Source organism: Setaria viridis, chromosome 9 (assembly GCF_005286985.2).
Source record: "Setaria viridis chromosome 9, Setaria_viridis_v4.0, whole genome shotgun sequence".
Lineage (NCBI taxonomy): Eukaryota > Viridiplantae > Streptophyta > Magnoliopsida > Poales > Poaceae > Setaria > Setaria viridis.
Genome location: NC_048271.2, coordinates 27,220,476 through 27,246,695, shown reverse-complemented (window position 1 = coordinate 27,246,695; position 26,220 = coordinate 27,220,476). Strand labels below are relative to the sequence as shown.

The following is a 26,220-nucleotide window of genomic DNA, read 5'->3' as shown; positions in this document are numbered from 1 at the left end:
CAGGTGCGTTTTGGTACCCGAATGCACTGCTTCCGCGTAGTGAACTTACGATGAATTTTTTTCGCATGGAATGTATCCAATCTACCTCATTATACCATAGAACATGTTTGGGAGTTTTTTGGATTATTTCGCTACTGCACGAAAAATGATGCGAAACGGGTGCGTTTTGGCACCCGAATGTACTGTTTTAGGGTAGCAAAATTCAGACAGATTTTTTCGCAACGAATGCATCCAATCTACCTCATTAGACCCTAGAACATGTTTGGGAGTGTTTTGCCAAATTTTGCTACTGCACGAAAAACAATACGAAACGGGTGCTTTCGGTACCCGATTGCACTGTTTTAGGGTAACGATCTTTAGACGGATTTTTTTTTACAACGAACACATCCAATCTACCTCATTAGACCCTAGCACATTTTTGGGAGTGTTTTTGGAGCATTCGCTGCTGCATGAAAAACGAGGCAAAACGGGTGCGTTTCGATACCAAAATGCATTGTTTCCGGGTAACGAACTTACGACGAATTTTTTCGCACGGAATGCATCCAATCTATCTTATTAGACCATAGAACATGTTTGGAAGTGTTTTGGAGCATTTCGCTACTGCACGAAAAATGATGCGAAACCGGTGCGTTTCGGCACCTGAATGCACTATTTTAGGGTAGCAAACTTAGGATGGATTTTTTCGCAACGAACGCATGCAATATACCTTAATAGACCCTAGAACATGTTTGGGAGTGTTTTGGAGCATTTCGCTACTGCGCGAAAAACGATGCAAAACGAGTGTGTTTCGATACCCGAATGCACTGTTTCCAGGTAGCAAACTTAGGACGGATTTTTTCGCAACGAATGCATCCAATATACATTAGACCCTAGAACATGTTTGGGTGTGTTTTGGAGCATTTCGCTACTGCACGAAAAATGATGCGAAACGGGTGCGTTTCGGTACCCGAATCACTGTTTTAGGGTAGCGAACTTCAGACGGATTTTTTGGCAACGAACACATCGAATCTACCTCTTTAGACCCTAGAACATGTTTGGGAATGTATTTGGAGTATTTCACTGCTGCACGAAAAACGATACGAAACGGGTCTGTTTCGGTACGCGAATGCACTGTTTTAGGGCGGCGAACATCAGACGGATTTTTTCGCAACGAACGCATCCAATCTACCTCATTAGACCCTAGAACATGTTTGGGAATGTTTCTGGTGCATTTCGATGTTGCACGAAAACGATGCGAAACGGATGCCCGAATGCAGGGTAGTGAACTTCAGACGGATTTTTTCGCAACGAACGTATCCAATCTACCTCATTAGACCCTAGAACATGTTTGGGAGTGTTTTGAAACATTTCGCTACTGCACGAAAAATGATGCGAAACGGGTGCGTTTCGGTACCCGAACGCACTGCTTTCGGGTAGTGAACTTACTGCTTCCCGTTTCGCATCGACCTGAGGTGGGTGATGAGTGACTAGAGCGGTCATTGATTGCTTCGATAGTGTTCTTGAGCAATGACACTATTATTTCTTTTGTATTATCCGCTGCGTAGTCATGCTCTTTTCATGAGAATCTTTAATCTCATGAGTTCACGACTTGTCTTTTGAAGCTCATTTATTTAAATTTCAGATTTGAACCATATACGTCATGAACTTGTAATCTTATCTATTTAACTTGTGTAATGCCTAAAATTACTCTTTATGGTTCATGTGGTGATGTACGATTTGTACGGTTGGTGTTGCTCAATCTTGAACATGTTGTGAAACACCTACCGCGACTACCGGATTTATCTTTTGTTATGTTGAATTACACTGAGTCTTGTATCTCTAGGTGCGAGTTATCACTTGCCGTGTCGCAAGACAAAGTGTTAGCTCTCGTCCTATTGATATAACCGTCAATTTACTTAATTCGAGTTCAAATTGGACAGTCCTTACATTATTCATATACAATTGATAAACAAATAATCAACAGTACATGGTGTTCACCGCACTTGAACTCTGGAATGGCTGATTCTGATGCAGATCAATCTGATTCCTGTGCATGAAAGTGTATGGTTTCAATGTGTGTCAAGTACAACAAAAATCATGTGTGTCATGTACCGCTATCTACATCAAACCCAGCACCGGTCCATCCTGATCCGGAACTCCCTCTTCCCTTGGGAAGGATCATCACACCACCCCTCCCTCTTGCGTTTGATGGTCTTCTCTTCTTTTCTGCCTCTGCAGGTCTTTGCTGCTGTTCAATAGAGGCGGGCTCTATACCATTATCCAAAGGGCCAGTTGGAGTGGCAGGATTTTGTGACATGGGCGGCTGAGATACTGAATTTGTGGTAGCATGCTGCGCAGTATTAACACCCTGATATTAGAATAATAAAACGGTGAGAAAAGCATTAATAAGAACATGCAATTATGCACCAAGTCGAGACCAAAATGAAAATTATCCGCCTCCATGGTACCAACAAAACTACTGTCTACTGGCAAATCAGGAAGCTTGTCATCAAATGGGACTAATCCTTATTGACAGCACTAAAACAGAAATACCGACGGTGAGGAAACAATGATTTCACAGGAACTGGTTAATGAAAACATCAGGTGTTGGCCTTAGTGCTATTGACTTACTGAAACTTCGACAGAAGCCCTGCTGGGATTTAGAGATTCTAAACGCTTCTTCAGTTCCTCTAATTTTGTATATTGGGTAGCAGCACTCTCCTGGACCTAGTCAAATAAAACAAACAAGATCTCAAGAACATTTGTTGCAATGGTGAATATATCTTCATAAAAGAAAATTTTAAAAGCATACCAGATGGTTCAGATCATCACACAGTTTCTGCTTAGCATCCTCTTCGTCTTTAACAACTTGTGCAGCGGCTTCCCAGGCCTAGAATACCATATACACCTTAAGACATCAATATAGCATACAAAACATAACTTGACATTGTTAGAGTAACAGAAGAATGAAAGAGAAGCACTAGATTTTACAAATAAAACAGGGGAAAGAACAGTAGAGGTCTGATCATCTTCACATGAGAAAGACATTATAACTGTGGTTTCCAAACTAACAGAAAGTGCAATATGTGCATATAGGAAACAGAAACACAAATGTAGAAACATGCAAGACACACGTCCATTATTCATAGTGTTTAAAGTTTAAAAAGGCAATAGCATAATGATTGTATTCATCTGATCATAATGTTTCTTCTTAATACAAAATAGGCACCTCTGCTGTGTGTTTGACAAAAAAAAACTGCTCCAATTTCATTCACCTAAAAAAACTGCTTCAAATGCACATAAATTCCACATATGAGATTTATTGAAACCTCCATACAGCACTAATATTACAGTTTGCCTAAAAGTGCTATTTCAGCAACAACAAATTTGCTTATGTCCTTGGAAAGAGAATTGCACCTTTATATTCAAAACATGGGCAGCCAGTAAATAGATATGGTAAAGAACAGAGACTTTATGAACAAGGAGCAAGTAAATGTATCAGATAATGATAGAATTATTAATATCACACTCAAACTTGAAATCCCCAACCTTCTTTGCCTGTTCCTCTTTCACCTTGGCTAAACGTATTTTCTCTGTTGATATTTCAATCATTTTCCTCAAATGCTCAAGTGCTGGAGTACCAGAACAAACGAAAAACAGGAACAAGTAATAAGGTGAGAGTACACAGTATGTAGATTGTAGAAGGTTAATCAAAGCACTAAAGGTAAGAATATTCTGTGTATAGAAGGTGAACTATATTTGCTATTTGAAAACCTGTTAGATACCTGCTTTCTTCGGACCAGCTGTCAGTTTCATTTCTAAAGTCAGGTTCTCTAACTCCTTTTCTACATCACGAATTTTGGAATAATTCTCCTGAATGTATCTGAGAAGACATAGTAAAATTGTAAGAGACAGCACAAGCTTCATTACAAAAGGAAAATTGGCATGTGCACATATGCTCCCTATAATGCATTACTAAACATACATTGGTCAATATAGTTCCTGATTTCCCAAAGGAAATGGTCCCCAGAGATTATTACAATGTCAAGAAACACTTCTCTGTGACCCTGGCTGTGAAAAAGATGTGGATCTAAAGACTGATGTGACACATCACAAGGCTCCAACACTGATGTAAAGCTTTCGAGGTAATTACTAAGAACTAGTGGACAACGAAAAATAGAAAATTATACACTATAAGACATGTACAAAAGCAAATATTTGGGCATGTGCCTATATAATCATAATATTCATGTGCAATATATTTGCACGCATATCTCTTTACATAATTGAACGTCCTCACACCAGTCTAGGGAAGTCCATATATGTAAAATTAAATTAAAATAAAAAACTGTGAATACTTTTATATAAAAAAGCTCAGCTGGAGGAGAAAAGAGCACCCCCACGGTATTTCAATTAAGAAGGACCTCGACAACCTTCCAAAAACACTCGAACCCTGGATTCACCCTATAGGGCTGCACCTTAACGTGGGGTCAACACACCAAAAACTGGGCCAGCGACCACATGCAACCACCTTTAGGTAGGAGGGCCCAAACCAGAGCACAGCTCGGCGGTCACCTCCACAGGCCAGCGCTCTGCCACTATTTTTATAGGCTGTCAACGAGGAGGGGATTTTTTAACAAGACCTGAAATTCACTCCCACGGAGAATCGAACCTAGGCGCTGGAGGTGCTACTAGAGTGTTGCAACTTGCAACCACTACACTACAAGCCCTTTTGTACTAATATATATCAGACACAACACTGATCCCAAATGTAAAAAAGATGAGAACATAACTGAACAGATCAATAAAAACAGAGTAATACAAAATGAGTGATTGGTCCCACATGGAACAGAGCAAGTTCAAGCACATGGCTGTTCTCATGATTATGATACATTGAATATGGCCCCAAGTGTTCAAGGAAGTGCAATATTGATGACCTTTTTCCATGAAAAGGAAGAATAACCGAACTTCTTAATCATTAATTAGTTGAAGGGTCTGCAAGGTTGTTGGGGTGATTGCTTCGGATTTTTCAGTCTCGAGTTGTTCCTGCCGCTGCTCCCCTCCGTGGAGTAGGATTCAGGGCAGAGTGGTCTACCCTTGGAGGAGATACCCGCTCTTTCACCCAGGTGCTTTGTGCCCCTTCGAGACTGAAGCACTCCATGGCAGAGAGAGGAAGGTTCAATCAGAACAGGGCTCCCATGGGACAGGGGCGTGGTGGTGATCGATATGGTGAAGATTTTGGTTACCAGAATAGAAACTTCCAGGGGAGAGGGTTCAGGAACGGTGGTAGACACGGGGGTAGAAGAAACAAAACCCAGCAGTGACAAATAACTAACAGGGAGGATTATTAGGCAATGTATAGCCATGATTTATAGCTTTCCATGTATAATGATTGTATTCCTTGTACACCAAGCCATATTGGCTATATAATAGAGGTCAAACCCCCCCCCCTCATTGGGGCGTGTGGTGTTTTCGCTAAACCTATCTCTCTACATGGTATCACGAGACCAGGATCAATCTGACCCGGGACTTCCCTTCCGCTCCACCTCTCCCCGGTGCGCCTAACCCTAGGCGCCCTCCTTGTGTGGCGGCGCACCTTCCTCCTGCGCCGGTGCCTCCCCTCCCATGGCTGACTCCTCTGCCGAGTCCTCCCTGTCCGTCGGCAGCACCCCCCCCTGGCGCCCCTCCTGGCGCCGGCGATGGCCCTATGCCGCCCCCTAGCGGCGGCCCGCTCCTCCACTAGGCGCCACCGGCCATCCTCCACCCCTACGCCACGATCTCCGCCAAGGCTCACGTCCCCATGACGTTGACGATGAAGACCTCCAGTTACTCCGAGTGGGCTTCCTTCTTCAAGTCCATGTGCGGCAAATTCGGCCTCAAGTCGCACATCGACGGCACCGTGGCGCCCCATCCTGATGACCCTGATTGGGATCAAGCGGACTGCTATGTCCGCTCCTGGATCTTCAGCTCCGTCGACGACTCCGTCCTCGACCTCGCCATGGAGGACACGAGCAAACCGCCCGGGCCCTCTGGCTCGCCATTGAAGGCCTCTTCCGTGCCAACAAGCAATCCCAGGCGATCTTCCTCAGCCACGACTTCCACTCCATGACCCAGGGCGACTCCTCCATCTCGGAGTACTGCCAGCGCAAGAAGAACCTCACCGACGCCCTTCGTGACATCGGTCACCTCGTTCAAGACACCCAGCTGGTCCTAAATCTCCTCCATGGCCTCAACCCGCGCTACTCCAACACCACCGACGACATCCCGTCCTTCGCCCAGGCTCATGACATGCTCGCCTTAAAGGAGCTTCGCCTTGCCAACGAGAAGATCTCCAACTCTACCGCCCTCCTCGCCGGGACCTCCTCATCATCTTCGTCCTCCAGCTGTACGGGCGGGTGTCGCCCGCCGTCTAGTCTTGTCCAGACTGGCTCTGAGTACAGGAGTCTTGTAGGGGCTCTCCAGTACCTCACCTTGACTCGACCTGACCTGACGTATGCAGTTCAGCAGGTGTGCTTGTTCATGCACGATCCCCGCGAGCCTCATCTCGCGCTGATCAAGCGCATCCTGCGCTACGTGATGGGCACCCTGTCCTCCGGGCTTCACATTGGCACCGACCCTGTCCTGTCCTTGACAGCCTACTCTGATGCAGACTGGGCTGACTGCCTGGACTCTCGACACTCCACTTCCGGCTTCTGTGTCTATCTTGGGGATAACTTGGTGTCTTGGTCCTCCAAGCGCCAGAGCACAGTGTCTCGCGCTGTTGCAGAGTGTTGCTGGCTTCGGCAGCTTCTCTAGGAGCTCCACGTCCCCCTCACTTCGGCCACTGTTGTCTACTACGACAATGTGAGTGCTGTCTATATGACAGCCAATCCGGGTCATCATCGACGCACGAAGCATATCGAGATTGACATCCACTTCGTCCAGGAGAAGGTTGCTTTGGGACAGGTCCGAGTGCTTCACATGCCTTCGTCCCATCAGTTCACGAACATCATGACGAAAGGCCTTCCAGTTCAGCTGTTCACTGACTTTAGGTCCAGTCTTTGCGTCCAGGAACCTCCCGCTGCGACTGCGGGCGGGTATTAGGCAATGTATAGCCGTATATAGCTGATTTATAGCTTTCCATGTATAATGATTGTATTCCTTGTACACCAAGCCATATTGGCTATATAATAAAGGTCAACCCCCTCCCCCCCCCCCTCATTGGGGCGTGTGGTGTTTTCCCTAAACCTATCTCTCTACAAGGATCATGAGGAATGGAAAGACAAAGATGAAAGCATGGATAAGAACAATAATGAGATGGAGGTTGATCACACTATATCTGGAGGGAAAGATTAGGTAGGCAGCAGTCATGAGACGTCAGAAGTTCAGAAAATTGATAAGGCACAACAAGCTAGTTGGTTCTGGGTTCAGGGGCAACTTAGTGGAAAATTGATAAGGCACAACAAGCTAGTTGGTTCTGGGTTCAGGGGCAACTTAGTGGAACACACTGAGGGATGCACAAGGTGTGGCAGGTTTGGACATGTTCCTGAGAACTGTACTAACCCAGTGATCTGCCCTAGATGCAAGTAGGAACGGCATAATGCAAGAACCTGTACAACTAAAATGCCATGGGAGTACATTGCAGTTGCACCCTTTTGTGGGTTTTCTGCTTATGGGCAAGGCTTCCACTTCACTGAAAGCTCAGCCATGACCAAGGAATCAGGAGACATGTCTAACAATGCGCTGATTACTATCATATCTGGAGATGCAACTGCTAGGCAAATTGAAAATGAATTTAAAGCCACAGCCGGGCCTCAATCAACTTGGAGGTGGTATGCAAAAAAATTAAGAAAAATATGTTCCAAATGAGGTTCCCTAACTCAACGACCATTGAAGATCTTGCATTCTTCACTGAACTCAAAATGAGAACCATCCCATCAGTGTCATTCAAAGTGGAAAAATGGAATCCTGGGACAATTGATATTGCTTGGTCCTGGATCACTGGGATCCGTTATGAGAAAAGGTCTATTCCTAATACATGCTATGTGGCCTCAAAGGTAGGACTACCTTTGGAAGTGGATGAGCAAAACTTATACAAAAATGATTTTGTCAGGGTGAAAATTTGATGCAGCAATGTCTCAATGTAACTAAGGTTCCTGCTATGGTGGATGGGCTCCTAGACTTCTTTTTTTATGACTTTCATTTTCAGAGAGTTGTTGTCCAAGAGGTAGAGACTAACCTGGCAGGGAACAAATGACGAACTGAGGAGAATGACAAGTCTGGGGATGGTCACCCCTCGCCCAAGAAGCCTAGGTTGGGCGAAGGAAAAAATCAGAAGAATTCTAGTAACAACAATCAAGTTGGGTCATCTACTGCGGGGACAACATGGTGCACATGCTAGAGAAGCAAACCTGACGCAAGAGGGGGATAGTATTAAACAGAAGCAAATCTTTCCTGGGGTAGGATGCTCCAAGGCAGTGACGACAGCAGCGGAAGCTGAGGAAAGTAAGGATGAGGGTTTACTCATGGAGGATATAATTGCACCAGAAGGGGATCACCTGAGATTTGGCTCCTTCGAAAATGATGAAATTAAGAAATTGTGGTCTGTGAAACTGAGTGAAAACAGCACAACAGTTATCAATGAATATGGCAGTAACATGAAAACCTCTAAATTTGACCCTCTTGGAGCAATTGAGGCCAAATATGCCTTAAAAATGAGTAACCACGAGGCTAGCTCCAAATTAACTCCAATCGTGGAGGATAAAGAAGAATCTGCTAAAACCAAAGAAATTATGATGGAACAGGAGTCCAAGGAATTAGTGAACAGCAGGGCATGCTCCATGAGCCCCGCAAAAGGTACACAGGAGAAATCTGGGCTGGAATGGTCTAGCCAGGAAGAAATAGGGGTTGAAAATGAAGGAAAAGCTAATGTAACCACAATGCACTCCACCAATTGGGCTACCCTAGATGATGAGAATGCTATGACTGGAGAAACTCAAGAAAAGGGAGAAACTCATGAAAAGGAGAAAGGAATGGTGGGTGCTGACATGGTGAGCCAAGGGCGAAGTGATAAGGAGGGGGTGCAAAACTTCAGAAATATCAAGAACATCAGCCAAGGCGCAATGGGGCGGAACAGTGATCGTGATCAAGTGCAGGTGAGGCAAAGCGAAAGGATCAAAGCTAAGATAGACACTGGAAGACTAAACTATGGCACCATAACCCTTCTGCCAAAAATAAAAGAGGCTAAAGATACAACAGTACATGCCTATCTGCCTGCTTAATGTGGTCTACAAAATTTTCACCAAAGCTCTAATGCTGAGGATGGACAAAGGCCCTGTTTGTTTCTGCTTAGCTGGACCTAGCTTATCTGGGTAGTAGGCTTATCAGATAAGCCTGAGTGTTTGGCAATCCTGATTATTATCAGTCAATTGTCTGTCCTGAGTGTTAAAATGACCTGAATGCCCCTGAGGCCGATAATAGCTCATTTTTGTTCTGAATATGAAGAGAAGTCAATAATTCTAATATCTTTTGCGTTTGTTAAATAGAAATTATATTACAATATTATCAAATGCATATAAAGATAATACATTAACCAAAAGATAGAACAGTCTAGTCTGAAAATATTAGTGATGGGTACAATAACGAATCAGGAAACCATAGCAGTAGCAATAGCATCGCAATGCACCCATATCCATGTACTGATCACGAACTACATCTATCCGTAGAAATCTATAATTTTTTCAGTAGTGACCATGAACTACTACTATCCATGTTTGAATTTTACGGCAGCAATTAAACATGGGCCAGAAATTTTTTAGCATACTGCGCGGGGTGTAGGAGGACAGGGACGAGGCACGCTCGTACGAGCGTCGGGCTCTGGGCGGCCGTGGCGGGCGGTAGGAGGCTGGACCAGTGCCTGACAACCGCAGGATGACGACAAGAGGGTGGGCGCTCGGCGGCAGGACAGCGGGCAACGAGGGGCAGCAGGGAGGCGGCGTCCACATTTGCAAACAGCATCCAGGCACTGGCAGCTTGAGGGCGGACGTGCTCAGGACGACGGCGGATCTTGGTGTCCCCAGCACAGGAGGGTCGACGGTGGAGAGCAGGGAGGCAGGGGGAGGGGGGGGGGGGGTTCCGCGCATGGCTAGAAGGAAGGTGGGGAAGGAGGCGAGCACCTGCACAGGGTGCTAGCATCGCAGTTGTGGACTGGATGGAGGCGCAGGGGGCATGTGCTGATATGGCTAGATTATTGACTGGATGGAGGCGCGGGGGGCATGTGCTGATATGGCTAGATTATTGACTGGATGGAGGCGCGGGGGGCATGTGCTGATATGGCTAGATTATTGGATACTAATGGCAGAATAGATTGGCTAACTTGCCCTCCCACAGGAGGCTCTGAGATGCTTTCCTGATATATTTTCTGCTTGCCTAATAACTCACGGCTGCCTTTATAGACTAGGCACCTAACAACCTGCTAACAAATCTAATCCAAATAACAAACTAATCTTATCTTCTAACAAACCAACTCTAATCTTATTGCTGACGAACTGGTGGCTCTGGCTAGGGCCGGCCCACTTGTCATAACACTTCACCACCCCTCGAAGACAGCTCATCCTCAAGCTGTGGTGCCACCCATTGCTGAAACTCCAATCGATGATGAAGGCGATGACTCATGCTTAGGCTGCTGAAGGAGGTGCATGCCTATGAGGTAGACTTGCTGCAGAAAGATGGGCGTATGCTGGTGTGATGTAGGATGTTGTAGGCACACATGTTCCACCACGATTAAACTAGATGAACCCCACCCCCCCCCCTCTTGTAATGCCCCTGTAGTACGCTGCTGAAAGATATTGATGTTGGCCAGTGTTGATGGCAATAGCAGCCAAGTATAAACCAGCCACGCAACAAGAACTTGCAGGTGCCCGAAGCATTCCACACATCCCAATATATTGCCAAGGCCCTGCTGGACCAAACTCACCTGGCCCGCAGACTGCAGACTGAAGGCTCCAAAGGCCCAAGATGGTCAGTCCAATAGAAAATGGTCTGCTGCACCACTAACCCATAGAAGTTGGGACGCCCATTTGCAGGTCAACGCCAGCCACGGCCTCGACGCCTCCCTCCTTCACGAAGCAGATTGGACCTGGCTGATCTTCACGGCGGATTGTCAATGGCCAGAATCGTAGGACAGCGGAGGCCAGTGGGAAATTGAGGTGGCCACAACCATGGAGACGCCGTGCAGAAGCTTGATGTTGAAGCTGGCAGTTTGTTGACGCGCGGAGATGGCAACCATGGAGATGTAGGCTGTTAGAGTATATTAGGCAACTCCAGATATGGTTAGTTTAGGATTGATTGTAATCCCGGAATAACCTTCCTTATCTCTAGGAGAGGCTACTTGACCTCTAAGCCATGTACTCCTATACAATCAGCCCATGGGGCTCAAGCAATACAACCCACGCATTATACACAATCTTACATGGTATCACAAGTCTAGGTTCAAACCCTAGATCTCTGGCTTCCGCTGCCCTCGCGCCGCCGCCGGGGAGATCGATCTCTGCCGGGGGTAGCGCCCTCGTAGGATGCGCAGCCGATCCCTCTGATTCGCCGTGCCGTCGTGGTCAACAAGAAGCAGAGGGGCTACCTCTACCCATGGCCGATTGGATCCATGGCCACGTCGCTTGTCGTCCTCGTCGGGCACCGCGTCACCATGGGGCCACCGCCGGGCCTGCCATGCCTCCACATTGTCGTTCCCTCCAGCTTTGCATCTGGATCCGCCGCCCCTCCAGCGCAATAGGCTTGGCGCCCTCTCCTACCAGCGCTGCCGCACCACTGCCCCTGAGCGCGAGTGCGCGGCTGCGGAGGATGCCCGTGGGGATGCCAGGCCACCGCACCACCAGTAGACATCGCCATCAGGTCGCAGCGCTCCCACCCTCCCTCACCGGCTTTCTTCTCAGCACTGTCGGACCTGCCATCCCCTTCCTCCGCGCCACCTCTGCCGCTGCCTTGAGCGAAGGACGTGGCTACGGGGGCTGCTCATGGGGCCGCTGCGCAGCTGGAGTGGAGATGCCGCTCAGGCCGCACAACATCGAGCTCCTCGCCGACGGGCATCTGCCTCTTTCCTCCTTTCTTTTTCTTGTGCTCATGGTTGACCACGATAGGGAAGGGATAAGGGAGGGGAGGGGAAATTGTGAGGTGCACCCAAGATTGTACCCACGGGCCTCTTGTTGCTGCTGTTTTTCTTTTTCCCGATCAGAGCTCGGGTTTGCATCATCCTGTCATTCGTCGTCATCGCATCATCGTTGACACTCCTTAGGACGAGGTTGCCGTTGCACCCTCCCAGGCTGCGGCGGCAACACTCGTGGTCAAGCCATCATCGCCGGTGTCGTCGCCTTTTCAGGCGGTGGCGCCACCCAAGCTGCTGGTCCTTGTCACGCTGGCTCTTGGTCCGAGTCCACGCCTATTGCCGCACGCTCACGGACACCACCACCGATGTTGCTGAAGGAAGATGCATTTGTGCTCTTTAGCTGCACCATCTACCATCGCAGTCGGCTTATCGTCCTGTTGAACCTGTTGGCGAGAAGCTGCTGATTTTGTGTATCCGGGCGCCTTCGCTGACACTTCGAACCCACACCCTCCTCCATGGCTTCGACCACGTCCACCTTGACCTCGGCTACTTCGACATTAAGGAGCTATCATCTGCTTGACAAGCATCGTCAGCTCCCATTCCAGCCACAGCATCTACAACGCATCGACGGTTGCGACTACAGGGGAATGTCAGCTATTTAGCTTATGCTCCAGTCTCATCGTCTACGTGCTCCCGCTGACTCCGGGGGGATGTTAGAGTATATTAGGTAACTCCGGATATAGTTAGGATTGATTGTAATCCCAGGATAAGCTTCCTCATCTCTAGGAGAGGCTACCAGCCCTCCAAGCCATGTACTCCTATATAATCAGCCCATGGGGCTCAAGCAATACAACCCACGCATTATACACAATCTTACAGAGGCACCACTAGTTGTAGTGGCCTCTCATGCGTGTGGCGACGCAACACCTGGTAGTCGAGTTGGCAGGTCGCCGGCGTGCATAAGCAACGGCTGCCTGTTGCAAGGGTCGATCGGGGCCACCAGCATGTTTGCTCCGCCTGATGCGATGGGGAATCCGGCAGCAGCCGCAACCTCTAAGATGGAGGCGCAGCTTGCTGGAGGCGCCTCTCTTGCGTGCTACGGTGCGTCGATCTGGGCATAGCTGGCTGCAGTTGTGTGCCCATCTTCGATAGCAGCAAGAGGACGCCGCTAAGTAAGGAGGCCCATGGAGTCCGCCCCCTCTGCTCTGGTTCTGTTTCACGAAACCCAGTGGTAGAGTTGAGGAAATCCAAACGTCGGCAGGGCGTAGCTTCTGTCCCGAGGGTGCTGGTGGTGAAGAGGGCACTGGGACCAATGCTGCTGCCAGGCCCCGAGAGGAGGATGGTGCTGCCTTGGTTGTCGTTGGAGCTGTTGGCGAGGATGCTCGTCGGGTGGATGTCATGGCCGTCAAGAATGGTGGTGTGATGGATGTCGCATCTGGTGGAGGCAATGTTGGAGGTGCTGTTGTTGCCGCTGATGACATTGGAGTAATAGATCGCGCCAAGGATGTCGCGACTGACGGGAATGCTATTGAGGATGCGAAAGAGGAGCCCATCTTAGGTGAGGATCTCGGTGATGGCAGCAGATGCAGTCGCAAGCAGCACTACTGGCATCGATCCAGTCATCAGGGATGGTGGTGGTGATGCTGCTGACGAAGCAGATGCTGGCATCAGGGTTGTTGCAGCAATTGTTGCAGATGCAACGTGATGTGCTGTTGCCGGAGTTGCCGCTGGTGTAGCCACTTCCTCCATTGGTAGTTGTGCAAAAGTGGCTGCAGCCATTGTCATCACGGCTGAAGGGGATGACGACGGGGATGCTGCTGCAGCAGAGGCTGAAGAAGTCAAAATGGACATGATGATGGAGTCGATCGTGGCAGTGATCCTGTCAACCGTGGCTGCAAGGTTGGCTTTGGTGATGGGTTCTCCCATGATCGACAAGAGATGGGCAGCGGCAAGAATCTTGGGTGGAAAGCACAGGAGGAGATGTAGGATGGAATCAATCTAATTTGGCGCAGGAGGAATTTTTTTTTTTTTTTTGCTGCTGGCAGGGTCGCAAGATCTAAGGCTCTAAATACCAAGATGATATGGCTAGATTATTGGATACTAATGGCAAAATAGATTGGCTAACTCGCCCTCCCGCAGGAGGCTCTGAGATGCTGTCTTGATCTATTTTCTGCTTGCCTAACCTATAACTCACGGCTACCTTTATAGACTAGGCACCTAACAACCTGCTAACAAATCTAATCCAATTAACTAACTAATCTTATCTGCTAACAAACTAACTCTAATCTTATTGCTGCTGAACTGGTGGCTCTGGCTAGGGCCAGCCCAGTTACCATAACATGTGCCGATGTAGGCGCAGGGTGCGGGTTGTAGCATGGGGGCAGAAGAGGCGTCGGTGATGGATGGTTATCAGGGGAAAACGGTTCGCTTATGGCGCAAGCGAGGCTGAGGCCGCGTACCAAATAAGGCACACGCACATTGTTCCCAAGATTTTGTGCTAAGCCGCTTGGCTGGTAAGCAAGGAATAATCGAAGCGGTTGTGTGGGATTATGGCTTATTTCTGCTGGTCAGCGAGGAATAAGAGGAAACAAACAGGGCCAAAGTAATTGGGAGAATAGTGAATAAATGTCAAACTGCTTTTATGAGGGGGGGGGGGAACATTATGGATGGGTCATGTGCCTTCATGAAATTCCTCATGATACAAAGATTAGAAAAAAGGCTCGGGTGGTCCTTAAGCTGGACTTCGAAAAAGCCTACGACAAGATAAGCTGGGGCTTTCTTTTTGAATGCCTGAAACAAAGAGGGTTTAATGAAAATGGTGTAGATGGATGAGAGTTGTGGTTTCTAGTGGCACTCTAAGCGTTAAAATTAATGACTCAGTTGGCTCATACTTTGAGTGGGAAAGGTGTGCGCCAAGGTGACCCTTTGTCACCCTTTCTGTTTAACATCGCGGCAGATGTGCTTGCTAAGATGATTGGCATGGCCCAAAACGATCACCTTGTAAAGGGTCTGTTCCCTGAATATGTGGACAATGGGGTGGCCATACTGCAGTATGCAGATGACACGATCCTATGTCTCCAAGATATTGAGAATGCAATCAACATGAAACTCCTGCTATACTTATATGAGGAAATGTCAGGCCTAAAAATAAATTTTATGAAAATTGAAATTATTATGGTAAGTCAGGAAAGTGAAATGTTCAATTGCTCAATTGGGGCTTGGCCCATTAAACATCCTGGGGTTCCTGTCTCTGGATCCAAGTTACATGTTGCTGATTGGGTTCCTTTAGATGCAAAGCTGTTGAAAAGGTTGGATGGCTGGCAGGGGAGCTCCCTCACTATTGGAGGAAGAACAATTTTAATTCAGGCATGTGTAAGTAACATGCCGATCTATTGAATATCTATATATCTTTTACCCAAAACCATAATAAAAAGGTTGTATAAAACAAGGAAAAGATTCTTTTGGCAAGGAGGAGGGATAAAGAAAAAATATCATCTGGTGAAGTGGTGTGTGGTGAGCAAGCCCAAAGAGATGGGAGGGCAAGGGATACAAAACTTAAGGAAAATGAATGTAAGCATGCTATGCAAGTGGTGGTGGAAACTGGAAAATGACAGTGGCTTATGGCAAGATATTGTGAGGCAAAAATATGTAAAGAATAAATGTATCTCTCAACTCAATTACAAAAACACAAATTCCCCTGTATGGAATGACTTGATCAAAGTCAAGGAAATCTATCTGAAAGGGAGAACAACTTAATCAAACACAACTGGAGTACATGCCCCTCAAGATTAAAATCTTCATGTGGTTAGTCATGCAAAATGCTATACAGACTAAAGACAACTTAATCAAACACAACTGGAATGGGAGTGACCTCTGTGCTTTCTACAGTGAAAAGGAGACTATTCAACATTTATTTTTTGAATGTCCCATATCTAAATATGTTTGGAGCCTTATAGCTGAGGTTCTTGGGGCCAAATGTAGGCCATGCTCTTTCGAGCAATTCTGGGAGTCGGCAAATCGTTTTCTCAAAAATGGGGAGCTGATCCAGTTCGTTGGTTTGTCAGCTGTATGTTAGGCGATATGGAGAGCGAGGAACAACATGTGCTTTGAAAAAAAGAAAATCAAGTCTCCTACTGAGATTGTGTGTTTTGCTTGTTCTTCTCTCCTACTGGGCAGGTCTGCAAAAGCTGGAACAGCAAGATGCGCTGAGGAGTGGTGCCAAGGCCCCTGAAGCTGAAGGAAGTGACACTCCACTACCACAAGCAATTTGAGAACAGTTCAGCAGAGACAAGACCAATGATCGGAGGAGCAGTGACATGACTTGAAGAAGGGGTGGAAGAAAAGTTGCAGCCTGAATGGTTATGCTGGTGATGGTGGCCTGCTAGTAACTCTTTTGCCTTCTCCCCCCTGTGTGGGATGGAATCGATGTAATCCGTGTTAGTTCTGCAACGTTTAAGTAGTGTTGTCACTTGTGTTTAACCCCATCAAGAAGCCCTGTGCTGCTCCCTGGTGTTGGCTTGGTATTGGTGTCCCAAAGATGCGCTGGTATATCAGTAGTATTAGTGCCATGGTGCGGTAGAGTCTTTGTAATTTCGTTGCTTTCAAAGTAATGAAATTCGGGGAACACCCTGTGATGGAAAAAGAAAAGTATATAGTGTATGTTTGTAATAGTAAGGCTACTAAAACCTATCCATGAATCAAAACTGTAGTCCGTTTCAAAAAGGCAAAATAGGCATTTTGGTCCCTGAACTTTACACCAAGGGCCAAGTTCGTCCCTCAACTTTTAGATAGGTCAATTTAGTCCCTCGACTCTCATTTTTGGATCAAACTCATCCTTGCGTTGATGTGGTGCTATATTTTAGTATGAGAGTAATGTGAAAAGTCAATTTTACCCTTGGCTCATGTAGGTCAAATATGTATATGCTCATACTCCCTTGATACATACACACAGAAATATATTTTTTTTAACTGATATAAAATATAGTTTCTAAAAAAATGTATGTACTCGTGCTGTTTAAAATCATGCATGTGCTCATACGAATTAAATTTCGATATGCAAAATGTATGTATTCGTACTTTTTCATGATATACACAACTTAATATATGTACACATACTCTAAAGCTGACATGTGCCCATATACTCGTGCTACAGTATACATGCTCTATGTATGTATTCATACTCTCTGGGTAAACACATATATGCTCATACTTATTTTGGTACAACAAAAATTGAGGAGGGGAAGAGGGAGCCATGGGTAAAAATGACTTTTCGCATAGTTTTATGCTAATATGGAGCCTTATATCAGCACAAGGACATATTTGATCCAAAAACAAAAGTTGAGGGACTAGATTGGCCATTCTAAAAGTTGAGGGATGAACTTGACCCTCGGTGCAAAGTTTAGGGACCAAAATAGCTATTTTGCCTTTCAAAAAATATAAGAGGTTTTAGTTTTGTCTGAAGTCAGTTTATCTTATTTTGACCAAGTTTATAGGAAAACGCACCAACATCTAGAACGTCAAATCAGTTTCATTAAATTCACCATGAAGTATGTCACTATGTCTTGATAGTGCATTTATTAATTATTAGGTATAGTATATGTCATTATATTTTCATACAAAGTTGGTAATGGAGGAAGTATATCATGATTAGCAAATAAACACCAACGGAACATAGACGTCAGCGAGGGGCTGTCAATTTTACATGAAACCTTTCATTGGACAATAGACTGTCATTAACAGGACTTGCATGCCCCCATTGTGCTTTTTTGCCTTTTTTTTAGAATACACAGGAGAGCTGCGTATTTTTGTATTAAGAGAGAGATAAAAGGTCCAATTACACAACCACCACCTCAGCTTGGACCAAAAATGAGGGATGTTCGAGGGAACTCAACACACCTTAAAAGAAAAGGGGAAAAAGTGACCCGACCAAACTAACTTAGACCACTTCCTCAACCCTTCTTAGGTCCAGGGCTTTCAGCCCCTTAGCTCCAGCTAAGCACCATAATTGATATTAATCTTTGAAGCCCTGTAGGATGCCTATAATGCTAGGTGATGCCCCCTCAAACACACAAGCATTGCGGTGTTTCCAAATTGTCCAAGCTCCCAGAATGATCAGGGAATTAATCCCCTTCCGGTGCTGTTTTTGAACCTTCCCTGAGACCTTACGCCACCAACTTGCAAAGGATTTCTCATTGCAATTGGGTACTACTCCAGTCAGGTTCAAGGACGATAGGATGCTAAACCAGAATTGTCTAGAGAACACATAGGTGGTAAGGATGTGCTGTGCTGTCTCATCTTCTTAATCGCATAGGGGGCATTGCTCTGGATGAGGGAGTCCTCTCTTCTCCAATCTATCAGCTGTCCAGCAGCGGTTATGAATGGCTAGCCATAAGAACATTTTGTAGTTACCTGGCGCCCATGATTTCCACAAGCGTTTCCAAGGTTCAAATGAGGTTGAGCCAATAAAGAAGGTTCTGTAGGCTGATTTTATGGAGAATTGACCTGAGGATTCAAATCTCCATTGGTGCTGGTCCTCAGTGTGGTTAAGCACAATCTTCTCCAGGACATCCCACAGCTGCAGGTACTCCACTAGACAAGCCATGGGGAGGGCTCCTCTAATGCCGGCGACCCAAGAATGATCATGCAAGGCTTGGGCTACTGTTTTCTTCTTTCTAATTCTCAGGGGGACAATTTTAGTTACTGTTGGTGCTATCTCTTCCAGGGAGAGACCATGCATCCATCGATCTGACCAGAAAAGTGTATTTTCCCCATTGCCAACAGAAGTTACCACCAAAACGGCAAATAAGGCAAGGCTGTTTGCATGCACAGGTATCTCCAGACCAGCCCACGGTTGATCAGGTCTTGTTTTCTCAAACCACAGCACCTCATTTGCAGAGCCCATCCCATAATTTCCAGGTTATGGATGCCCAATCCCCCTAGATCGATTGGTCTAGAGACTTTCTCCCATGCAACCAAACAACTGCCACCATTGACCTCCTTTCTTCCTTTCCAAAGGAAACCCTTTCTGATCTTATCAATTGCGCTAATAAACCACTTTGGCACCTTGATAGCAACCAATAGATACAGGGGTATGGCGGTGAGGACAAGCGCACAGGAGTAGCTTGGCCAGCCATAGTCAGAAGAGCGGCTTTCCAACCTGGTAATCTGTCTGCTACCTTCTCAATCCATGCCATAAGATCACACTTCCTTAATTTCTTATTGGATATGGGCAAATCCAAATATGTGCAGGGGAAGGTTGTGGTGATGCAACGAAGAGTATTGTCAACCAATTGCAAGACTTCATCTTCGCATTGATTTTTTTTTTCGTAATTGAGTTGCCATGTTTTTTTCTTTTTTTTCTTTTTTCGACGAGAGGCTCTGCCCCATTTCCATTACTCACAAACGGAAATATAGATTGTTTTGGTACAGAAAAGGCTGGTGAGGAAACAAAGAAAGGGACAGAGATCACTAACTTAGAATGGCAGTTCCAGTAATTTGAACAGTTCGACATGTTAATTATAGTTCCTATGCAGAATACTTTCCTACAACGTAGACGTTTATCTCATGCCCCTCACCTGTCAGCCACCGGACTCCCTCTGCTGTTTCTGCAGAGGAGTCTCGTCCCGAGAAAGAGTGAGGAGTATATGCTTCTGATCTATCCTTTTCGTATAGCTGCATTCTCACACATACAGCTGAAATTTCAACTCGTGAACACCCATTGATTTGCAAATGCACAAAATTTATATCCACATAAATGAAAAGGGCTAATGTAGATCCACAATTTCGCACAAGAGATTCAAAGATTAGGGGAGCAGGGGAACGGCTTACTTCTTCAGCTGCAGCTGCTCCTCCAAAATGACCTGCGTATAAGTCACCCGACTCACAATCAAGAACCCCCAGAACCCAGGAAACACTGAACCATTGACGAACTAAGAACGCGTCTGGGGTGGAAGGGAGGGGGCGTGCGGGATGCGGACCTTCTCGGTGTAGGCGATTACGGGAGAATCTCGGGCGAGGCCGTCGGGGCCGATCTCCGGCTTCAAGGCCGACGGCGGTGCCGGCGGCGGCGCCGCCATTCCGCCGGGATCTGCTGTCTACCCGTCGTTGCTTTTCTATTTCTTTTGCTTCCTTATTCTTAGGCTGACTTTATTTTTTACTGTGACTGAAGTAGGAACGAGAACGTAGATGGCAAGCCGCCTGACACATGAAGACGAACTTGGATCTCAAGCTAGCTGCTGCTTTCACAGTGGCGATAGATGTTATTCGAATTCGTCTCACATGTCCATATTTGTATTCATTTTTAATATGATTATCAAATGAATGAATTTGGATCCAATTTTCAGTATTTTTCTCTATCCACTTCCATATTTGTATTCGACAAAAATGTGAAATATCCGATATTATCCGTATCCGCAAATAATAAAGTAACAAATGAAAATACGAAACTATCTAAATATTAATTATATTACTAAATATTAATTACAAATGATAATAATTTTAATATTGCTAATACAATATTTATTTACACCATTTAAACTATTAAAATTTTGTATATATGACAAATGACAAATTATGTTAACATAACATTACTACTGATATATAATGATAAAGTTTAATTAATTTTAATATGGCTAATCATATTAATTTTAAATACATCATATTATTTATTAAATGAATAAATTATATTTAAATATATTAATGTAGTATTTTTATTATTAAATAAATTTGCAATAAGATATCTAGCATGTATTATGCTCATAATTTACTTCCTATTTGTAATATGATTTTTGATCAATTATAAAACCATCGATAAAGCAACTTGATACTCATTGTGATGTTATATTATAAGTCGAGTAAGTATCTGAATGCAAATCGAAATTTGATCTTTTCATTTTGTATTCGTATTCGTATTCAAATTCGATTAAAATATGGTAAATAGTGCTATCCGAATTCAATTCCGTGCATATCCGATCCGAATACATCCCTATTTGACACATAGAGCTTATTTGAATTTGTATCAACGAAGCGCACCTGCCATCCTTATCCTCTATGGTCCCCCTCTCTCCACCTCTACAGTAGCCAACCACCGTTTTCTCCACCTACGGCCCCTCGTCTTCCCCCTTCAATGGTGGAGGGGAGTGGACCAGCCCCCTTTCCTTCGTGTACATACTAGTTTTCACTTTGTGTACTCCTGCATGCTTGGATGGATGCCTGGTACCTGGTTGTCGCCGCCACCGTCGTCAGGTCATCTATGCTCGCCATCATAATCTCCATTAATCAGGTCTATCTGAATAAATGTTCCTCCTGCCCTTTTTTCACTTCTGCCCGTTCGGCTTTGTCGGATCTCATCATTTTCCCTGTTGTCGGTGTTTTACACCCGGCAACCAACCAAGGGGTATCTCGAGGTAGTAGATTGGTTGGTAGGAGATCATCGGAACCTAGAACTTGATGGTAAAGCATGGGACACAAATTTATACAGGTTCGGGCTGCCAGACTAGCATAATACCGTACGTCATGTTTGGGGTGTTGTATATTGTGCATTGCGCTTAGGTGTTGAGGTATGAATTGTTGCCCTCATGTTGTGTCTGAGGTGCCGATCTAGGTACCACTTCCCTCCTTTATATACTCCAGGGGGTGAGATTGCTAGTCGGTTATAATGTTGAAGTTCTAGTATGATTATAAGGTAGGAGTCCTGATAGAATTACAAGGGAATCCTAGTAGGAGTCTTGCTTGTTCCTTTCTTGCGGGTACTGGGGATCTATCTCTTCAAGCCCCCGAGCGCTTCATAGCCAAGTGCTGCAGCCTCAGAATATTTTTCAAATCCTCGCCGAGTAGTTTGGTGCTCCTTGAGTACTTTGTCTAGCTGAATCTTCGAAGTTCCTCAAAACTGCCACGAGGCTATGATGTGCTCAAACCCTTAATAGTCTTGATTCTTTTAATCTTCATCTTTGGAATGTGATATGGAGGGCAGCAAAATTCGTACTACATATGGGGTAGCTCCCGAGCCTTAGGTTGAGTCGAAGAATCAGGCTAAGGGTCAATAAATCTTGAATCTTATAACTTCGTCTTGAAAAAAATCAATTGTTGGGTGTAGCTAATCAGCCTCCAAGCCTTGGAATGATTAGCATAATATATTCAAGGTTCTAACAAGCTTAGTCTTCATGCCAGTCATCTTCCGAGTAGTTATGCGACATCCAGCCCCCGAGCATATTAGACAGGTGAGCCTTAGGAGTCACATCAAGTAGTTATTGGCGTCCATCCCCGGAGCATGAGAGCTAGCGAAGCCATTGGAGGTACACTGAGCGTCCTGGAGAGTTGTCGCCGAAGCTTGACTTGTAAAAGGAGATGCAAACATTATGTAGCATAATGTAGAATATTGGAACTATTGAAATTTATTCAGTGATAAATGTAAATTTTTTATGTTAGTGCTCTTGTTTCGGCCATATTTCTTCCGAGTAGTTAGCCCATTTTGTTTAAACTCTCAATTCCTGTTTAGTCGTTGCCACTGCATGCATGAGATCTTTGTCTCTTGTACGCATACTGGCACTACCATTACGCGTCTGAGATCTTTATCTCGTGTACATTAACTAGCATTTAGGTGTGACAGAAGACAACCAAAATAAGTAGTCAACATTGTAACAAAAAGACTGCGCGATTGCACGTAAAGTAGTGGGCGAGACTTTTCTATCCTTTGGCAAGGAGAGCACTTGTTGTGCGTGTTGACGGTCATTAAGAGCCAAATCTGATCGTCAAAGTACTCCAGAGATAAAGAAGAATTTAGATTTCTTATTCGTATATTTATTTGGAAAAGTCTATTTTACTCCCTTCACCTATTCACTTTGTCTACCCCACCCCCTGAACAAAATATTGGCTTAATTTACTCCCTCCTCCATTTCTTAATGGCTTAATGTACCCCTAAGCTGGACTACCATCCTAATTTGCAAACTTGGCATGATTGACCAAGTCAATCCACGTTTAGATGGCAACTAATCTGTTGACGTGGACGACCAGAGCCGAGCCAACCTCGAGCGCCGCATGCTTTGTCTTCGCGCATGCTTTATCGCTGCCGCTTGCATGCCGCATGACGTTGTGATGAGGACATCATTTGCTCAGATACAACCACATTAGCAACTTTTGATTCATAGGTGAAACAGTTCTTTATCAATGATTGTATTTGATACATTTGATGAATTGATGCTGCACCATGATGTGTGTTCATTGTCATTTTCAGAAATACATACGTGGATCAAAAAAGTGTTAAACATACATGGAAGGCATGAAGGACTAAAGAAGTTGATTGGGGACCAAGTCCAACTATTCACAACGTCCTCCACCAAGCGACCACGTCACTTTTAGCCCAAGGAAAGAAAGAGATCAAATCCAACACGTTTTGTGGCTGGATTCGGACTATAGCACTGCGTCAACTTGTGACGACCGTCACGACTTCATCTAGACTCTGTTTTGGATGTTCAAGTACTTGATCGAAACCTTATCAAGTCTACTTTCATATGGATCTAGACTCATCTCCATATCTACTCCAAGGTGGCCGCAATCGTTGATTAACTATAGAGACCTTTTCTGTTCGCGGTGCTGCGTCACCTGATTTTGAGTCGTGTATGAAGTGGGGCCCAATAGGGGTACGTCCTAGGGTTGTGGGATGACCCCCACCATGACCTGGTCATCCTCTACCCTCTCATATACCAGCATAGCCACCACAAACAGATTGGGTTTTGTTTAGATGTAAGTTTAGCCATTGCTACTTCCTTGTAGACGCGTGTGTCGACCAGACCATCCGTTCTACTCGATTCAGAACCCCAACTTTGTGATTTCAGATTGGTTTTTACTCCATATTTGAAATTAAGTTGCTTATTCTAATTGTTTTTGCTTGTTCCTCGATTGCTTGCAGGAATTACCCTAGTGGTTTGGTTGATCGTGCTCCACAAGATCACGACGACCATTGGAGGTGGTGTATCGGTTGCTAAGACGCAGCACCCTTTGATGGTTGTACTCGGGCTGTGAATGTCATCTCCATCCCCAAATCGAGTTATCCACCTTCTCTCATCGAAAGATCAAGATTCAACCCCACGGGTTCACTTCACGTTGTTTCTGTGTACGTCGTCAATCGCTGCTGTCTGCGATCGAGCCAACCCAAACACACACTAGTAGAGAAACGACTTTCAATCCTCCACAAAAATCTCGGACCGAATTGGACCCGGTACAAAAGAGGCTTTAGCCCCGGGTCTAAATTTCGTAGTCCTTGGAGACCCATTTAGTCCCGGTTTGAAACACAAACCCAAACTAAAGGTGAGGCTCTAGTCCTGGTTTGTAACACAAACTGTGAGATGGTGAGATGGTAAAAGGGGTCTCCATGGGTTACTTCAAAAGGAAAACACATCTTACTCCATCACATGTGCTGTGTTGGTGAGATGGTAAGGAATGATCGTGCGACCGCTCTGTGCTGGCGGGCGACGTTAGCCACCCGCCAGCACAAAGGCTCTGTGCTGGCGGGTGGTTACATCACCCACCAGCACAGATGGTTTCTGTGCTGGTGGGAGGAATATGCATTTTCCTATCCTATATATTATTTCCCATGATTTATTTATAATTTCTATTTCCTGCTAGTTTTTAGCTGCCAAATTTAAATACGTATCTCCAACCACATAACAACAAACTTAAATAATAAATAATTCATATTATTAAAAACTGTATCGTACATAATAGATAATTCATATTATTCAACAAACTTGAATAATAAATAATTCACATAATTCAACATTTGGAATAGAGCTATTCTTTGCCACGCTAATACTAAAACTACTACGTCCATCTACGAAGACCTTTGCATTCGTCCGCCATCAACACGCCATCTTGATAAAAAGAATGCTCCATCCTCATGACAAATCTTGCGTTGGATGAACCTCACCATGTCTCTACAAATGTCGTCGATACCTTTGTCATTGAGCGTCGCATCGCGAGTGTCGATCCTAGGCATTTGCAGGTATGCAGTAAATGAAGATTAGGATGTATTACCATTAGGAAGTTATCACATAGTAGTGTATAAGAGACTTATGTCTTCGGGGCTCATCTGGTACCTCCCATTGTTTCTGAGGAACTTGCACATGTAATATCCGCATAGCGCAGTACCGGGAGGTTGCCTGTGGCACTGCAATCAAATAGAAAAATGATGAGTTGTTATTAATGACAAGTCTACATTATATGAAAAAAACCAAGTTTTTATGTTCTTACGAATCTATGAATATATTTTCATAGTTTTCTTCCTTTTTCAAGGAACTCCCCGCCTTTTATTATGTAAAGCTTGTACACACTTTGAGGATATAAAGACAAGAGTTAGTAATACAACTTAGGTGCATAGAATCTATCGGTGTGAAATCTGGCCGACAAGTAATTATTGGTAGTTTTGCTGTGCGTTAGATCGGATATGGCCTAGCACGCAATGACACAGGATGTATACTAGTTCGATCAACGCGCCTTACGTCCAGTCGGAGTCAGTCAGTCGACTTTATTCCTGAGCTCAGGTACTGAAAGTTTGCAGTGGGGGTACAAAGAAGAGGAGTGTGAGAGGGGGGTGCCCAAGTCCTAGCCTTGTTCTCGTCTCTACGGAAGAGAGTGGCAGGAGCTCAGACAAGTGCTAAGTGTGTGTGTGTGTGTGTGTGTGAACATCTGAGAGCACGTCTCTTGTGTCTGTCTAGAAGCAGTGGGGGTCCGTCCCCTTTTATAGTACAAGGGGACGGTCCTTACAGGTCGGGGGAGGATAATAGAGAGAGTGTACAGGCGCTGCCTAGTCTTGTCAAATCCCACGTTGGTGGATACGATATGGCTTCCATCCTCGGTCCCTGTTCTCCTTATCATGCCACTACACCATAGCGGGTAGGTTTACGGCGCCATTGTGCAGACGTGCGCAAGGCGTGGCATGGTGCAGCTCCACGTACGGCTGGCTGACCCGGACGCCGCCTCGTTATCCACCCCACCTGCTTCCTAGGCCTACTCCGGGTAGGCATTCCCGGTTGGGGAGATCAGTGCAAGTGGTACGGCGAGTCCCCAGTCGGGGGATTACGTCGGGAGCACTTAGTCGGGAGTACTCAGTCGGGAGCACTCAGTCGGGGTCGGACTGTGGCCCCACCCCT

The 26,220-nt window shown here is 45.5% G+C and overlaps 1 protein-coding gene across 2 annotated transcripts; it reads right to left on the bottom strand.

Moving 5' to 3' along the window:
* Nucleotides 1–1,874: 1,874 nt before the first annotated feature.
* Nucleotides 1,875–20,247, bottom strand: LOC117836956 (uncharacterized). 2 transcript variants are annotated; one of them, XM_034716487.2, is made up of 7 exons: nucleotides 20,053–20,247; nucleotides 19,904–19,935; nucleotides 3,765–3,862; nucleotides 3,529–3,611; nucleotides 2,792–2,869; nucleotides 2,611–2,706; nucleotides 1,875–2,347 (listed from the first exon to the last, which is right to left on the bottom strand). In XM_034716487.2, exons 1-7 carry the CDS (start codon nucleotides 20,149–20,151, stop codon nucleotides 2,084–2,086), a joined length of 750 nt encoding a protein of 249 aa, XP_034572378.1. In that variant the 5' UTR covers nucleotides 20,152–20,247; the 3' UTR covers nucleotides 1,875–2,083. The 2 variants fall into 2 exon arrangements, with proteins under 2 accessions (XP_034572378.1, XP_034572379.1); XM_034716488.2 differs by having other exon boundaries at nucleotides 1,875–2,329.
* Between the last annotated feature and the right edge of the window lie 5,973 nt (nucleotides 20,248–26,220).

Coding starts and splice junctions, on each gene's coding strand:
- LOC117836956 (XM_034716487.2), bottom strand. CDS start 20,151: ATGGCGGCGCCGCCGCCGGCACCGCCGTCGGCCTTGAAGCCGGAGATC. Junction 3,612..3,764: donor AGCTGGTCCGAAGAAAGCAG/GTATCTAACAGG, acceptor CTGGTACTCCAG/CACTTGAGCATTTGAGGAAA. Junction 2,707..2,791: donor GTGATGATCTGAACCATCTG/GTATGCTTTTAA, acceptor TTATTTGACTAG/GTCCAGGAGAGTGCTGCTAC.